This window comes from Phycodurus eques, chromosome 17, assembly GCF_024500275.1.
Source record: "Phycodurus eques isolate BA_2022a chromosome 17, UOR_Pequ_1.1, whole genome shotgun sequence".
NCBI lineage: Eukaryota > Metazoa > Chordata > Actinopteri > Syngnathiformes > Syngnathidae > Phycodurus > Phycodurus eques.
Genome location: NC_084541.1, coordinates 19055634 through 19074052, shown reverse-complemented (window position 1 = coordinate 19074052; position 18419 = coordinate 19055634). Strand labels below are relative to the sequence as shown.

At 39.9% G+C, this 18419-nt stretch overlaps 1 protein-coding gene across 1 annotated transcript in view; it reads left to right on the top strand.

Moving 5' to 3' along the window:
• pcdh1a (protocadherin 1a) overlaps positions 1-18419 on the top strand; it is an 80039-nt gene that overhangs the window by 7951 nt on the left and 53669 nt on the right. The window contains exons 2-3 of the mRNA XM_061703176.1: positions 891-1705; positions 1926-4109. Of these exons, the coding sequence (XP_061559160.1) occupies positions 911-1705; positions 1926-4109 (2979 nt within the window). The 5' untranslated portion in view covers positions 891-910. The remainder of the gene's footprint in view (positions 1-890; positions 1706-1925; positions 4110-18419) is intronic.

Here is an 18419-nt window from a genome sequence, read left to right as displayed (position 1 = left end):
TCAGTCACAGAGATGTGGAAGTCGATCTAGCAACCTGGCCCACCCAGGTTTGCGTCTGTCAAATGGGCAAAATTGCAGCGCAGTTCATTGTCTCTATACCCGAATGCACAAACTACTGGGAGGAGTAGATGCAAATGTGACTAATCAAACCTGTAATAAATTGTGATGGCTGATTTGGCATCTTTAAATATTGCATTTGAAAGTCAGGTGAAAAGCATCACTGCTGTGCATAACTGATGATTGTGGTTATTGTGGCTAGAACGCATAGGCAAAATGAGAATAGATCTTTTATGCTTGTGTTAATATTTTTTAAATGCCAGAGGGGGGGGAAACATTATTGCTACACATTCTCTTTTCAGCAATGCAATTCTCAGGACACTCAGAACAAGTTAAATAAAAATGTAAAAAAAAGTGTTTTTAAACAGTTACTGGCTTCCCCAAAATTCTCTCTGAAACTTTCCAGGGTGAAAACCATCAGCGCTACATCTGTTAGAGTGAACACGCAATTTTGCACCCGATATTTGAGATCTTAGTAAACCAGGCCCTAAGTGTCTATTCTGTTGTTCTTAGTCCTTATTACATTGATTACATTTGCATTTGATTATGCAACTGAAACAACCCACATGGCCCCTCAGATGTTTCCAATCTCTGCAGGGAAACATTGGGAATACAATTATGATTCATAGTTGTATTATTGTACAATATTACGGTGCTTGCAGGCATGATATAGTTATTATTCTGGGCTGACTTTCTCACCTTATCTTTTGTGTCAATGATATATGTTATTATTGCCGATGGCGTTTATTAGCTAATACATGTCACTGCTACGTCTGTATAGTCTATAGAATGGAAAATAAACATTGACAGAAATTATCTTCCTCATTTTACAGGAAGATCTTCTCATGACCCCATGGAACGGAATTTACTAGTGATGCTATTTTGGCTCCCGGTGCTGCTCTGCAGCTTCGCTGAAGGCAGCATTATGTATCGGGTCCAAGAAGAGCAACCTCCCAACACTCTTATTGGTAGTCTGGCTGCAGACCACGGGCTGCCAGACTCAGGTCATCTCTACAAGCTGGAGGTGGGTGCCCCTTATCTACGTGTTGATGGAAAGACCGGAGATATTTTCACCACTGAGATCCCCATCGACAGAGAGACACTGAGAGACTGCCGGTTGCTTGTTAGGGGTAAGCCCTGCTACCTGGAATTTGAAGTATCCGTAACAGATCTGATACAGAACCAGAGCCCTCGACTCATTGAAGGACGCATTGAGGTACAGGACATCAATGACAACACCCCCCAGTTCCCGTCTTCTGTGCTCACTATATCGGTCCCTGAGAACACGATCATGGGGGCACTGTTCTCCATACCGTTAGCAACTGACAGAGACTCAGAAAGGAATGGGGTGAATGATTATGCCCTGACAGCAGGACAAGATGCAGAAACACTGTTTGGTTTACAAGTGGCAGATGACAGGGGTGGCAAGCTCCCACAGCTTATTGTTCTGGGCAACTTAGATCGTGAGATAAAGGATTCCTATGACCTTACCATAAAGGCTGTGGATGGAGGAAACCCACAGCGCTACAGCAGTGCTTTGCTGCGAGTGGTCGTCACTGATGCCAATGACAATTCACCCAAGTTTGAAAAATTGACATATGAAGCAGAAGTATCGGAGAACAGTCCAGTGGGGCATTCAGTGCTGCAGGTAAGACTGTATATTACTTGAAACTATTTTCTTTTGGCCCATTTACCTACAAATTTTAAAATAAAAATAATTGTCGTCACAAATTACACTATTATGGTTTATTCTTTCTTTGCCCTAATCAAAATAATTAATGGTTTGCCATCGGCACATTTTGGCACATACGTAATTCACATAAATTAACTGCAGTTTTTGCTTTTGTCTGCTGCTGTTGTTGTTGTAGGTTAAAGCAAATGACTCTGACATGGGCCCTAATGGAGAAATTGAGTACACACTTCATCAAGCAGGAGACGCAGTGCCAAAACTCTTACGAATAGATCGGTCCACTGGTATCATCTATGTCAAAGGACCACTGGACCGAGAGGAGATTGACAGCCTGTCCTTCTACGTGGTAGCAAGGGATAAGGGTCCACAACCGAAGAGCTCAAAGACCTTTGTTACCATTGAGGTGAATGACCAAAATGACAATGCTCCAGCTGTGGAGATTCGTGGCATTGGTCTTGTGACTCACAGTGACGGAGTAGCTAACATTTCAGAAGATATGCCGGTGGGAACCGCTGTTGCTTTGGTGCAAGTGTCTGACAAGGACGAGGGAGAGAATGCTGTGGTCACATGTGTGGTTGCGGGGGATGTGCCCTTCCAGCTCCGCCCTATCAGTGACTCATCCAGTGACAACAAGAGGAAATATTTCCTACAAACAACCACTCTCCTCGACTATGAAAGGGTGAAGGATTATCGAGTGGAGATTGTGGCTGTAGATTCTGGGAATCCTGCGCTCTCTAGTACTAACTCATTGAAAGTACAGGTAACTGATGTAAATGATAACTCTCCAGTATTCTCCCCAACCTTGTTTGAGGTAGATTTTGCAGAAGAAAATCAACCTGGAGAAAAGGTTTTGGATGTTATAGCTTCAGATGCGGACAGCGGCACAAACGCAGACCTTCTCTATCACATTGTAGCAGACACATCCATCAAGGGTCTGTTTGAGATTGATCCAAAAACAGGGGAAGTCAAAGCTCGGAACCCACTTGATCGTGAGCACAAAGAACACTATGAGTTCCGGGTCACTGCAGCTGACAAAGGGTCACCTGTCCATAAAGGAACAGCAAGTGTTGTAATAAAAGTTCTTGACCGCAATGACAATGACCCCAAATTTATGCTGAGTGGCTACAGCTTCTCAGTTTTAGAAAACATGCCTCCCCTGAGCCCTGTTGGCATGGTAACAGTCATGGATGTTGATAAAGGTGAAAATGCTCATGTTCAACTCTCTGTAGAGTCTGATGGAGGGAAATTTGTTGTTCAAAATGGAACTGGGACCATTCTCTCAAGCATTTCATTTGACAGGGAGAAAGAGAGCAGCTACACTTTCCGTCTAAAAGCAGTGGATGGGGGGCAACCACCCCGGTCTTCTTATGTGGGTGTTACCATCAATGTACTGGATGAAAATGACAATGATCCAGTTGTTACAAAACCCTCCAATTCTTCCTTCAGACTTTTGTCACCCCTTGCTTCCCCTGATAGTCATGTGGAAATGGTGGAAGCTGAAGACCTTGACAGTGGGCTCAACGCAGAGCTGGTCTTCAGCATTGCAGGTGGTAACCCTTACCAGTTATTTCGCATTTCGCCGTCCAGTGGAGAGATTACGCTAGCAAAGGAGATGGCCCCAAAATATGGCGGACTCCATCGCCTGGTGGTAAAAGTGACTGACAGAGGGAAGCCTGCACGTCATGCCACTGCCTTGGTCCATATCTATGTTAATGAAACCATTTCAAACGTCAGCTTAGTGGAGGCTCTAATTGGACACAGTCTCTACACTCCACTAGACAGGGATATTGCTGGTGATCCTGACAATGGCTTTGCTGCACAACGGAGCAACATTTTGTTTGGAAGCCTTGCTGGGGTGGCAGGTGTTGTTATGCTTATCTTGGTGGTGGTTTTTATTCGACACCGCATCCAAAGAGAAACAAAGAGTGGATATCAACCGGGCAAGAAGGAAACAAAGGACTTGTACGCACCTAAACAGGCACCAAAAAATGTCAAAGGGAAACGAGGTAGGAAAGGAAAACCTCAGAAATCCCCAAAACCACTTGGGGAAGAAGAGGAGGTCAGCCTCCAAAAAAGCCTCAAATTCAACCTTGACGCAGTCAATGATAGCCCAAGGATACATCTGCCCCTGACTTACTCACCAGAAAGCCCTGATATAGGTCGGCACTATCGCTCCAACTCCCCGCTGCCCTCCATTCAGCTCCAGGCCCAGTCTCCCTCGGGCTCACAAAAACATCAGGCAGTCCAAGACCTTCCGGCTACTAATACCTTTGTAGGCACTGGAGGAGATGACAACTCTACTGGGTCAGACCAGTACTCTGATTACAGCTACAAGACCAGTCAACCCAAGTACAACAAACAGGTAAGGTCATTGGATAATCATGATCCCATGTAACAGAAAGTCAGTCACCAGCAAATTAATGCCCCTACTCGACTCAATAGTCGTATTGGATATATGTGTGTGTGTGTTATAATATATAAACATAGGCTCATATCTCCCTTCTTATCCACTTATCTTTTCAGTATTTGGCAAGGTGCAAATTACCTTGGAAACAGAATTATTAATAGAATCAGAGGGGATTACGAAAAGAAAAGTATGATTTTGGGATTATAAACCTGTGTGTTTCTTACATCAGTACATACACATATGTCTTAACTGGAAAAGTAGAAACAATAATTGTGTGAAGTTGACATGAGCACCTTTAATTTATAAAATGTTGCTTTTAGTGCTAAAAAAGAAAACACATAAGTTATGATTTCATATTTATGTGACTGCATGACTGATTTTTAAAATTAATATAAAATTAACCAACCAGCAAATGACAATCAAAAGATTGTCTCTCTGCACAATTCGCTTCGCAGAAGTCATTATCACAATATTATCCAATACAGTATTTGTCACATTACACATCACAACTACTCTCTAACTTCATGGAATACTGTAACATTCAAAATCCCCTGAAATTCCCTTAGGCATTATTCATTTAAAAGAAAAAAATGTCTCATAAAAATAGACAACAGACATTTTTTATTTTTCTTTTTTTTTTAAACAAAGACATGAATAGAACCAGTTTCACCGTTGGCTTGGTTGATACTTTAAGCAGATGTTACCTGACATCTTAGGCAATCACAAGTCTTTGTGGATGGTGTCAGTTTAGTGAACAATCACCACTGTCACCTTGAATGACAACATTAGGGAACAAAAGCCACAGGGTGTGTCTCCGTGAGTCGTGTCAGCCTTTGCGTGTAAATGTGTCTCTTAGTTAAAGAGTGTAAGATGAAACTGCGGCACAGATGTAAGCTCTCAGCACTTGACATTGCTTTTTTAATATGATAACATCAAGGCATATGAGAAAATGCCCAATGACTGACAGGCAGATGTTGAAGCTCTGTGACATAACTCTACAGATGTTGTTTCATGTACAGCATCCCATCTCACATCAGGAAGAACAGATTGACCAAAATATATAATTAAAGTAACTGCCAAGTAATGTGACAGATGTAACCCAGTGCCCTTTACTTTAATATTAACAGTGTTGTTCTTTATGGTGGCCTTTGTTATGGTGAATGCGCAATTGTGTCTCAGTGTTTGTTTGTCCCAAAACGATGTTTAGGTCTGTATTAAGTTTATACATCGTCTTGCAAAAGGGGTTCACTTACAGTCTTTATTTTGCTAAATTCATCAATCCATCCATTTTCTGAGCCGCTTCTCCTCACTAGGGTCGTGCTGGAGCCTATCCCAGCTATCATCGGGCAGGAGGCGGTGTACACCCTGAACTGGTTGCCAGCCAATCGCAGGGCACATACAAACAAACAACCATTCGCACACACAGTCACACCTACGGGCAATTTAGAGTCTTCAATTAATGCATGTTTTTGGGATGTGGGAGGAAACCGGAGTGCCCGGAGAAAACCCATGCAGGCACGGGGAGAACATGCAAACTCCACACAGGCGGGGCTGGGGATTGAACCCGGGTCCTCAGAACTGTGAGGCTGACGCTCTAACCAGTCGGCCACTGTGCCGCTATTTTGCTAAATTAAGAAGTAAATAAATGCATACTTGAGATTGTAAACTGAAGCTATACATTGGGTAAGGGAATGCAATCTTTTAGTGATTTACAAATAAGAGGTAAGGGCCAGCATCTGTTCGCGTAATATTAATTAAAGTGGAGACACTGGGAGTTTTCCTCACATCTGGGCAAGGTAAAACAAATAAAAATTAAAAAATATATATATTTATATGCTGTGAGGTGTAAATATATATTACAATACATGTCTTGCAGATTATATTGTGTTAATGATGCACTGCTCCTCTCTGGCTAGTGTGCAAGTCTACCTGATGAATTGTCTGCATGTGATTTATTCAGATTTTATATTATGAAAGTTTGAGGGATTATTTTTAAAATGAACCTGTGATTCATTTTATGCGACATTTTTTTGAACTGCAGTTACTTTTTCGTCATTATGGATGACAAATGTCATATGAGGTTATCACACCATTGATTTAGAAATTGCTTTAACAACCAAGGAGATGGCTAACATCCACTACCTTTGTTCAACTTTTTTTCCCTTGTCACATTTGAACGTGTGATATTGTAAGACGGTTGCTGCAGGAACCCATGACTCACATCAGTAATTAGAAGCTGATAATTAGCCCTGTTGGGTCCAAACGCTCGCACCTTTATTCACACCTCTCTAATGAGAGTTCCACATTTGTGTAAACCATGTGTTCCATATGACGTCTTGAAAATCACAAGTCAAAGAGTGGTGTTTCACTTTGGATGTTCATCTAATTTCCTTCGTGCTGTTCCCGAAAGCCAACGGGAACTTTGTGAACTTTAGTCATTCCTTAAAACTGGGATTATGTCAAATTTAGACCAATGGCCAGTTGTGGGGCGAGTACCCCAAAAATGCACTCAAGGAGTACTGTTTCTTCACAAAAATATGAATCAAACAACAGTAAAAAGTACTCCTCCAAATCATTAATTGAGTAAGAGTTAATAAATACTCAGTGAAAAAAATACTCAAGTGCAGTGACGTGGAAATTGTTTGCTCACCGCCATTTTAAGGAGCGTCTCAGTTGTCTTGTCTGTCACGAGGATCGAGCATCGAAGATGTTCTACGGGCTAGCTAAAAAGCGAGGAACAAGAAGTCTTAGTCATCACTCGGCAGTCGTGCAGTATAAAAGTACCAGCTGTGTCGTTAATGGAGCAAGACTTCAAATTAAATCGTTATTTTGAATTCCTTGATTATTTTAGTTCAACTATACATAGTTTGCTGAAGCTGTTTTATTTTGGGCATTATTATAAAGTAACTGCAAAGTGGAAATAAATGTTTTGACCGCCCTGTTCTTTCTCCACTAACGATATGCTTACAGGAATTTCCCAACTGGTTGTTGCTTGTACAACATGTGAATTTGTGAATCACCGTGGTGCAATTGAAAATAGCGAGTATTTTGTAGGCTAATGTTACGGAGTATAAGAGTACCAAATCCATACGAACCAAAATTTATCATGGCAGACCATGTTAGAGCAACAAAGTTTGGTTTACAGAATAGTGAGTGAAACGGAGCTATGAAACAACTAAATCTTACTTTGTCGATAGTGATTCTGCATTTAAGACAATATTTGTAATGCTGACACAGCGAGGGGAAACATGTTTCACGCTGTATTTTGGGGGGGAAGAAAAAGACCAGTTGTACAAAATATCAAGTAGTAGTTGTGGTTCAGAAGTGGAACCCAACTTTACTAATGATAATATAAATTGAGATACGTAAATATTATGTAAGTAATACAAATAGACACGAGTATATAGATCGGTAATCAATGAATGTGGACGGAGTCATGTGCCGGATTCTAAGGCATGGTTAGATCATCGTAAAGATGATACATGCGGACTCTCAGGGGGAAGCTTTCAAACTGTACCTTTTAAATGATTTCAATTTGTAATATTTGTCTGTGAACAACAAACCATCAATGGGGGTTTAGAGTAATGTACACCGTTGACTTGTCTCAGTGTTTCATAGAGCATCAAATTTCTTTCACACAATCTATAGTAAGTTAAATATGGGAAAGTAGGCAGGCAGGATGGATGAGACATCAACAATGCAGACATCCATACTGACAGAACAGTTAATGAGCAGGATGCAGGCAGTTCAATCAGGAAACAAACCATTCCGGGCAGGCACTAGGACTAGCAAGACAAATGTCTGACCTACTCCAGAAATGTAAAGCAGCTCTTTAGTGGATATTCCTCTGCAGATACTCAAAGTTTGTCAGGCTACCAGGAAGTAGTGCAGAATAATCACATACCCAAATATGCAAGCTACTGAGGTGTGGTACAATTCCTTTTTTTTTTTTTTTTTTTTTTTTGCAATTCAATTGAATTTGATTTTACATAGACTAAATGTGTTTCAAAACGGTTATCCTGCTCAAACAATTCAAGACGACCATTCGATTCAAGGACTATAATTCAATACATTAACTTTTTTTTTTTTTCCCACAGAATTTAACCCACGTGACTTGTGTAAAACAAAAACCAGGGTATTGGACAAGGAAGCTAAAGTTAAAAGATACTTTTAGATGTATTTAAAATCCTCTTACTTTCCATAATGTCCAGAAAGTATCCACCTACAAATCAATTACACTCGCATTGAAACCTCAAGTCGTTGAGAAGGAATCCATTCCACACTAGGGGGAAGGAAAGTCAGCCCATGTGTACCACTACACTACCAGTCATCTTGTATAATACTAGTTGTGAATGATCAAACCAGTAACATGTAATTCCAAAGCCATTAAAGAAGCAGATAATGCTTGTATAATCTACCACAATTTTAAGGTGGGAATCATTTAGAGATAATGGCTGAGGGGAAGAGGTAATATCCTGAACAACAATAAACTGCCGCCCAAATGTGAACAAAGATCAATTAAAAACACCGTGCAATATAGTGTTGGTAAACTTGGTTTATTTTATGGACTAACTTTATGGTTACAATGACTCACTCACTAAAGTTGTCGCGTTCTGGTGAGCTCGAGTTAATTAACCAAAAGATTGGAGTCTGCTCTGTTTCCAGTGAGTATGTAACCTCGCCTTATGTACAACCAGCCAGAGGATTCATCCTCATCTGGATTCATGGACACCTTGGAAATGTCATTACTGATTCAGATGGAGATTCAAATCATTAACCCTTTTGAGTCAGAAACTGACCAGATCTGGTGAGATACATCCATTGTGAAGTGAGGTAACTGTTTTAAAAACATAATAATTGAATTATTTTTTTTTTTTTAAAAAGCAATAGAATATCTTAATAGCGATAATACATTCATGCTTTGCACAAGGGGCCCAAACCCTTGGTGATGTTATTCATATTACAATGATATACACGGCTCACAAAAAGTTATGGATATTCAGCTTTTGGGTGAAATTTAAGGATGAACTTAAATGCACTACAACCATTACAGGTGAACTTAATTTGACATTTTGAACATGTCCAACTGTTCAGTGTTTCATTACTTTTTGCACAAGTTGCATTTCTTTCACAAGGAGCTGAAGAGCAAAATTCACCATCACAATCCATGAATCAAGCAATACATTTCCAAGGACGTACATTTCTATGCTTTTCTTTGAGTCTTTCAGTCTTTCTGTATGTGTGTTGCTAATTGCTGATGACACTCAGTGACACTTCCCCCTCTGAACATCCTGTCTGAGGCCTCACAACGGCGACACACTGTTGATCAAATGTTCGGCATTATCTTGGTCTCACGATGTCGAAATGCAAATTGCATAATGAAAAGGACAGTTTAAATATCAATTCTAATTGAGCCAGGAATGGTGTGACAAATAAATTCGTTGAATCCTTGAACATGTCCCCCATCACTTGTTGAAGACTGTTTATCTGAGCTCAATAATTTCCACCCACAACACAGATGTGTTGCACAGTTACCAATAGCTAACTACAACAAGAGTGCTAAGTGAGAAGAATTTAACTTCATTTTTTAAGAATGTTAACAAGTCTTCTATTTAATGCAGCAGGAGCAGCCCCCAAATATTCGCATCGCATTGCCTAACATGCTTTGAAGTTTGCGGCCAGATGGGCGAGGCGTGTGTTTGAGTCATGCACGATGATGTCGTCAACTGGGGCTCTGGCTTTTCATGACATAAAAGAGCGCTGTCTATTATGCAGATGACCGACCGCCTGTTATACTCAGCATATTTGCATTTTCTCAGAGCATTTTTTATTTTTTTTTTACCCTTTTGCTGATGTCTTGATTCACGTTCCCTACTTGACTGTGTGTTCATGTCAATATATTTCCTAATAACTCAGATGCCATGAAAACTAGCCTTATGTGACCATAGATTTCAAGTTCTGTTTTATACATGTGAGGAGAGTTTTCAAAGACACATACCCTTGGCATATACCACTATTTATAAATGCCTTGTGAAAAGTCTGAGATGACAAACTATGTTCTCATAGTTGGCAAAGTAAAGCAAAGTTTATAAGAACATTGCAGGAAAACACAAACAAACTGTGGAATTTGGAATGTCCACAGATGTTCTAGAAACACAATGCAAAATAGCATCTGGTACCATTTGGGGTTTTCATCCCAATACCGCTCAGTCAAAATTTGACCAGACAATTGGATTTTCTGAAGTTTGTTAGTCGAAGCTGTGTACACACTACTTTTCGACAAAGGAATAATTCAAGTGCAAAATGAAAAACAATGAAAATTGTTACCAATATCTTTTGTACTACAATTAAAAATAAAAAAATAAAAATAAAATTGCAATCGTTTAACGTGATACCACTGAATCATACAGCTACCTTTAAAAATGTTCTCGCTATTGATTAAGTCTAAGGGAAAGCCATAAATATAAAACTCATCATTTTTGTTTTTTTCCCAACCCTCAGGTTCATATGATTTTTGGTGATTGTCAACATGTCAGATTCTCTCTTTTTATGCTAAAAAATGTTTTAAAAAATAAATAAAACAAGCAACTCCTTTAGGTAAAGCTGTGTGAAGGCTCAGCCTTCTGATGGCGTTCCCCTCAGGTGCGATATTATATCACCACACATCCCAGCCTCCTTACCTTCTGCCAGGCAGATTACTGCTTTTATCAATAAGCAGCTTAGCACCAAAGTGTCCCTCAATAATACGCCATGGTATTTTTCTTCCTCTGGCAGCTTTAAATGTCTCTTTAGGTGTTCCCCCCCTCACCTCCCACCCGCAACTCGCCACCACTATTACAAATTCTCATAACCTTCCATTTCTGTGTTTTCACTCCCGCAACACTTTCCACTTTATTTAACCCTCTCACTGAGGGAAACCACTGATACATTATGTATCCTTCTCTTCAGGTCACATTAGGAACCTAGAAATGGCCCAGGAGGGCCAGAGTGGAGCATCCCCATCAGACATAGCGCCCCATTAGAAGTCTGCACCGCACTATAAAACCCATTAAGGTCCATTAGGGAAGCGCTCTGGTCCACAGACACCTTTAAGGCCAGTCAGCCTCCAAGGTGCACAATTACACATGGTATAAAATCTATTTGATTTGCCATTAAAATGTCATTTATTATGTTTATACCCAACAGTGTGTCAGTGGTAGTTTATCAAAAAGCATTTTAGTTTCAGAAATGCAACTGTTGGGTCATAATCACTCCAAAATCAAAGATGTTAGGCGACAGCTGTTTTAACTTGTTACTCATTTAATGATGTTTCTCATTAGAAAGGCCGTACATAATGCACGATATCATAAAATTTAAATCAGCGCAAGAATTACTGCGCTTAAATAGATCCCATCTGAGATTTCACACACTCTTTTATTATTTCCGAGCATTTTCTTTAGCAAATTCCAGCTCGGTCACCTTCCCTATTGGGAACGACTCCATGCAGCTGTGAGGTTTCAGCACCGTGACTGGCGCGCTGCTTATTATTGCTTGATGAGCTTGACCCAAATTTTCCACAGACCCACACATTATTCAAAGCGACTTTTAAATTCTAAACCCTAGATCAGCTCAAGAGCGAAAACCTGGCTTGGCTGTGAATCAGATTTTATGTGTTTTTTCTGGGAACCTTTATTGACATCTGGTTTACTGTTAGGTATTTGCGGGTATTTTTCTGACATAAAATGAATAAACATTGTCAAAACAGATACTAATTTGCATATATTGTTTTCGAGCAGTACAAAATGCCTCATGCTCCCATCAAAACAGAAGTATTGGTTTACCACCTCCCAAAATGATTTTTATTTGATCAAGGGGGAAAAGTTTTGACAAAGTACTCTGCACTAATGACTGTGTGCGTGTGCGGGTGGGCGGGTAAAATGGTGTTGTAAAGTAAGGGGGAAGCTGGAATAATGAATATTGTGCTAGTAAATGGAATAATGAACAAATAACAATCTCTAAATAGTAATTTGATGTTGGCTGTCACATCAAAATTCTTCTCAGAGCTGTTCAATAAACAAGCTCCTCTTACCAAGCAATAGAGCGACCATGGCTGTGTTATTGATGTTTGGTGGAAAATAAAAGATAAGCAGTGTGAATAAATCATCAGCAGTAGAGATTAATGTCAATGTATATGAAGTGATGGTAAAAAGAAATGAAAGTTTATAAAATGAATAGTCCCGCTGTCAAAATGGCAGAGGTGCTTTGAGAAAAATGCTCGCGTCAAAGGAAAGTGAGACTCTCAAGCAAGACATAGTATGCTGACTAACAGACCAACAGCTAGTTATATTTGGGGGAAATGTGATTTCATGGGCTATTTGGAAATTGCTTGCCAGATGAATGCAGGAGTAACAAAATCCATCCAAAAAATTTTTACATGTGGGTTCAGCAATTGCGGGCATTCCGACATACTAAAGACAATTCCTGTTAATTACACCTGCGTACACACATTTTCCACAGGCGAACAAGCATGCAAAATAATTGCCTACAGCATCACGCTTCTTAAGCCAAAGAGCATTTTGAAACCTTTGAGCGAGTGGTTTCTATTGAGGAAGCACCACCGTAGTATGCATTACAGGCCCTTGGTTGGGGTAGACATCCGGCCAATAAAAGCTTTTCTGCGACTTTGTCAACATGCTACTGCCTCTGTAGAAAAGTTACATTGTGTATAACACGATATGCTGTAGTTACATGGTATGCAATGTGACTGTAATATCTGTTTATATCGCTGTCATTTAAAGGACAAACATTTCACATTAATTTATCCCATCAAAGAAATGTTAGCATCAGTCAGGCATGTCATTGGTTAGATAATTTAACTTCAGGCTATATGTTGCGGTTGCTGCTCGGACATGCATTTGATTAAGCTCAATGAACATGTCCACACAGGCAGACACAATTGTGTGAGTAGAGAGTGCAGTGTTGCATGGAACCCCCACCCCCCCCACCCCCAGTGAGAGGAGACGGGGCAGGTGCTGGCAGAGGTTGGAGGATGGAAGATGCTGGGGAGATCCAGGCCCGGGTTGTGGGCCAGATCCCATCCTTGCAGTTATGAAGGAGAAACTATAACTGATGTGACAGTGACAAATGAACCATCCCCACGTCCCCCAACTGCCACTTTTATGCCTCTCAACTCAAGTCTCTTCACAACCCACCCACTGTTTTCTTCTTGGGCGCCCTCAACTCTTCAAGTCTTCTTTATTCTTACCTACTGAGAGCTTTTCAGATTTCAATCTCCACTATGTGCTATGTATTTTTAACTTTCACTTTGTACATTCTGCGGTGCTCTTTCACATCTCTACCTTCCATCATCAACCCTCCTCGCCTCTTTCCTTTCTTTTTGCTTGTAAAGTATTGGACTACCTTCCACCAGAAGATGTGTCATGTTGGATAATGTCACTTTCCAGCGAAAATCTTACATTTTACGTGTTCTCCTGCATGTCCTGTTAACATACAGTCTGCAGCCACACAAACATATGGCAAATGTGGGCTAAAAAGAGGTGATGAAAGTACTTCGAGCAAAAATGTTGATAATTCCACGTCGCTTTTGAATCCTCTCGGCTGCCTGAGATTTCTCAAACTCTGAAAGGCAACTCCTATGTTTATCCTTGTTTTGTCTCGGGATCGGTCCATTTCCTTCTTCTGTTGCTTCTTCGCTCTGCATCGGTTTGCTAGTCTGATGCCCAGTGGTTGGTAAACAAAGGATGGGATTTTTTATGTTTTTATTTTCTGGTGGTGGACATTCTGCCATGGTTTCAGCAAAGCTCCTGAAGCCCACAGTAAGAGGTCAGCGTGAGGCAAATCATTGACACCACATCGGTACAAGATGATGCCAGAGGGCAGGTTTTTTTTTACAAATAATTTGACTGATGTACTACTGTCGGGTCAAATTTTAACAAATATGACAAGACGTTTTTTTTTTATTATTGCCAACTCCGGTTTAAAGTTATGAGTCTGCTTCAAAGTAATAACAACACTAAAATGTTTAAATGTACACACAACATAAAATGATTGCTTTGAAAATGTCTGTATTTCTGGTGCTCAATCGTTCACATAACAGTCGTTGGTAGAGCATTTTTATAAAATACGGTACAGTAAAACAGCTTTTTATTGCTCCTTGGATGGCAACAATATAATAATAAAATATAGTGTTGGATTATCCTGTCCATTTAATAGATCTTCCCAGGCTCTGTCCAATAGCACTGATGCAACTAACATGGCATTTACAGCCTATAAATTGATTCCATGCATCAAAACTTGTATTAGCGAGTAGGATTGACACAGAAGAGTGTCATTAAACAGGAGACGGTGAAGTAGTACAAAGGATGAAGGAATAGCTCAGCAGTGATTATTGTTGAGGTTTAATGACTGTCTTGCTCCTGTAATAGACCTTCTGGGCTGTTGAAATGAGATGCCAAGTAGAGAAGACAATTAATTGCTTGGCTTCCTTTTGTCCCTGCCTCCATCCTCATGTGTATTGGGCTGAAACTTGCTAAGATAAAGGCTTAGGGCCACCCTAATACCTTCAGACACTCATCTCTCTATCTTGAATTTATTGTGGGTGCATTGTTTGAGTCAGGTGGCCCTGTGCTGCTGTTTGATATGCTGGAGCAAAATACCAAATACTCAAGGTCCACAATGGCATATACAGCTTTTATGAAAATATACTATATATATATATATATATATATAGATCGAACACATTTAGAAAAATCTTTGCAGTGTTTCCTTCCAGCAAGAATATTTTGTCAAATTGGCCCAAAACATCATGAAGTAGAATTTATGTGCAATCTGTGCAATCTGTATAAGTTTAGTGACAGGTTATTAATAAATACTGTCGATTATCATATCATATTATCATATGAAAGGCCTAAGCTTCCCCTATGGGCCGATCTGCATCTAAAATGCTCAATGCATTGTTAATGTGGGTCACATGGCTGGTCGCGGCTGCGTGCAGTAATTTGTGTGTTGCTTGCAGGAAACAACTAATCAGTGTGATTTTGAAAAGGTTTTAAAAATGCATCAAATGCCTTCAAAAGATGATTGGTATCAAAACCAAAGGCAATCATATATTCTTATCGTAGGTGGTCCACTAATGACCAATAATTTAAACTCAACTGTTAACAAGTGGCACACCTAAAATTAAACTCAACATTCATCTTTGTGTTTTAGTGTCTTATGACAGCAATATCCTACCAACGAGTTGCTACAATTACGGCCACCATATGAACAGTTGAATGCTGGTGTAATACTGCACACATTCCTGTTTATGAACATTAAAATGCATCGGTCTTCTAAATCATTATGATGCAAATGTGAGTCTGTTAAGCAGCAGTACACAGCACAGAATAAATGAGTGCAAATCCGTCAGGCAGAGCTAAGAAATATAGCGAGCCGAATGTAATTGGAATAATAAAGAGTAGACTGTGCTATTCAACAAATGGTCAACACCATACACTTTGGAATCCAGTCGAAAACGAAATAAGAAAAGGGCAAAATGTTTACCACACCATATTCATTTGTGCACACACAATGTAGCAGTGTTATCAAGAGGACAGCATGCAGCCGGTAATCAAAAGTGTGATAAATAATACAATCTCAAATAAATACTGCCATTCAGTTAAATGTGCAAGCACCATACTCCTAACGCCTTTCAGTATTTTTTTGTGGATAGTGAATATATGGATAATGTTAAAATATATTATTCTCACATAATTGATTTACAAATCTGATCTAATGTTTCCTTCTGCTTTAATATGAATGTGTTAAAGTAGTGCAGTGTGAAATTTTAGCCCTCAACATAATGACTCTGGAGCTGCAGTGACTCACGCAGGAAGAGGGCCGTTTCTGGTCTGTAGCCATATGAAATGTCATCTGAAATTTGACAAGATATGAAGAAGCAATCCCCTTTGAAAGCTCCACTGAGCTGCACATTTTCTGATATTGTTCCCGCATTATAATTGAGCCCCTTACGGGTGACCCATGTCGTTCTGAGATAAAACTAATTATTTGCCAGAAGAATTACTGCTAGCATTTCTGTCTTCAGGTCAAAATAACTGTTAGCTGCCTTGTTACAATAATGATGTGACCATGTATCACATTCCTTTTTTTTGGGTAGCTTTGTTGTGACAAAATTTATGTCACAATGTCAGAGGGGCTTGTTTCTTTTAATGGGACGTTAGTTTTAAAGGTATGATCTTCAGGCCTATTTGTGATCATTTTACTTTTAATGCCATACCTCGTATAGAACAATTTGGCTCCATATTAGACTAAGATACTCACTTTAGGAAATGCATACATTTTTTTAGCATCTAGTAGACATTTAAGCTAGTGCAAGTGCTGGCTTAACCACACCAAAAAGAAAAGAAAAAAAAAGTCTGAGAGCTCTCTAAGTCTAGTTTGGCATTAAATAAAAATGTGATTGATGTTTCCATTCTCTAAAGCCTATCTTTAAAATAGTATGTGCTGCAGATCGGCATAACCTTACAACCTAAAAATATGAAACAAATGTATATTTTTGAGGGGGAATTTGTTTTATGCATTTGTGTCCCTCAAGGGAAAATGCAACTCTCACACTAACTGTATACGCCGTGTTACAGCACACCACACAAAGCGAGAGAGTCGGAGTGAAAGAGGTGAGCAACGCGTGCTGGCCCGTTCGAGCTGAGGTGGTGGGGACGATACCTTGCTCAAGGGTACCTCGAAGGTGGCCAGAAAGCAGACTAGCATCTGTCCAACAACTAGTTGCCACTTTTTTTACAATTTTTTCCCATAGTGGGACTCAAACCCGTGTCCTCTTACTCCAAAGCCCAAGTCCTTACAGACTTAGCTACTCCCGCCCCAGTCTGTAGCAAAAGGATTTGTCATGTGACTTCGTTAAGCAAAGCGTCTACTTTTATTTGCAGGCACCAACCCACATTACAGTAGTTGAGACAAGTGAGCAACACATCATCTCATGGTTGAAGATTGCGTCATTGCAAGAACCCCACTGTACCAGACACTTTATTAAGCACACCTTGCTTGTCCCGGTTTGGACCCCGCTCTTGTCATCTTCAAGTGCCTTAATTCTTTCTGGCATAGATTCACTAACAGGCTAGAATTGACGTGATCGCATTATGCAGTTGGGGCAGATTTGTGGACTGCACATCTGTGATGCAAATCTCTTGTCCCTCACATATTGGATTGATAACGGGTGACTATGAAGGCCATTTGAGGCGATTGAGCTCATTGTTGTGTTTAAAAAGAAGAAACGATTCAAGGAATAGATATGGTGAGAAACAAGAGAAAATATCCTACATTAAACCACCAGCATGAGCCGTTGATGGGGAGAAAAGATAGATGCATACTTTCATGTTGCTTCTGCCATTCAATCGTCGCAGCAGCAAATTAGGCTGATCAAACTAGCTAACATTTTGTCTGATTCGTGTCATACATGGAAGAGGAGGTCAGCACTTTGCATCTCAATACTCATTGCGCCATCAAGAGCAAAGTACTGTGTAGCAGAAAGAAAGCTGTACTGATCAATGCAACATGCCTTATATTATGGAGCAAAATAAAACAAATAAGAGGGGTACTTGGGTCAACCACCATGTTTTTATTCAGGAAACTTGAAAAGCTTTACAGTTCAATGTATAATCTCAGTAACAAGCTGCACCGGCCCACCTTGACTCTTAGATATTTGTCCTCAATTGATACGTGAATTCTCATTCAATGCTGGAGGCATTGTCCAAAATCTTCACATTATAGATGGACAAAGTGCATATAGCAGGGTCCGCTTTTCTTCAAAAAAAGTTGTTATCATAAAATTGAACATCTGGATCCATGTTTAAAATTGAAATACAGTATGTGGAAAAGCTGGTGTCAAATTCTACACCAAAAATAATTCCGCTTTGTCAAATGAGCACTGGATTTAACTCCTATTTCGAATACATAGCAAAACCAGATGTTTCCAATTTAAATAATTTTGAAGGCAATGTTGTTGTTTATCTTTCCAGATGAGGCCATCTCTCATTGCATTTTGGTAGACACATAAACTACTCCATATTCTCCTCAGGACTTGTTTGAGGTTGAGCATAATCAATCAATCGTGGCTTCTTTGTTAGTCTATCCAGTTTTGTCCAGAGGCTTTTGGCTCTTGAGCTTTCATAACACTTCTCAGAAATTGAATGCGAACTGAGAGAATGTGAATGGGATCTGCAATACCAGCCATAAGGCCTGTGTAAATTAGCC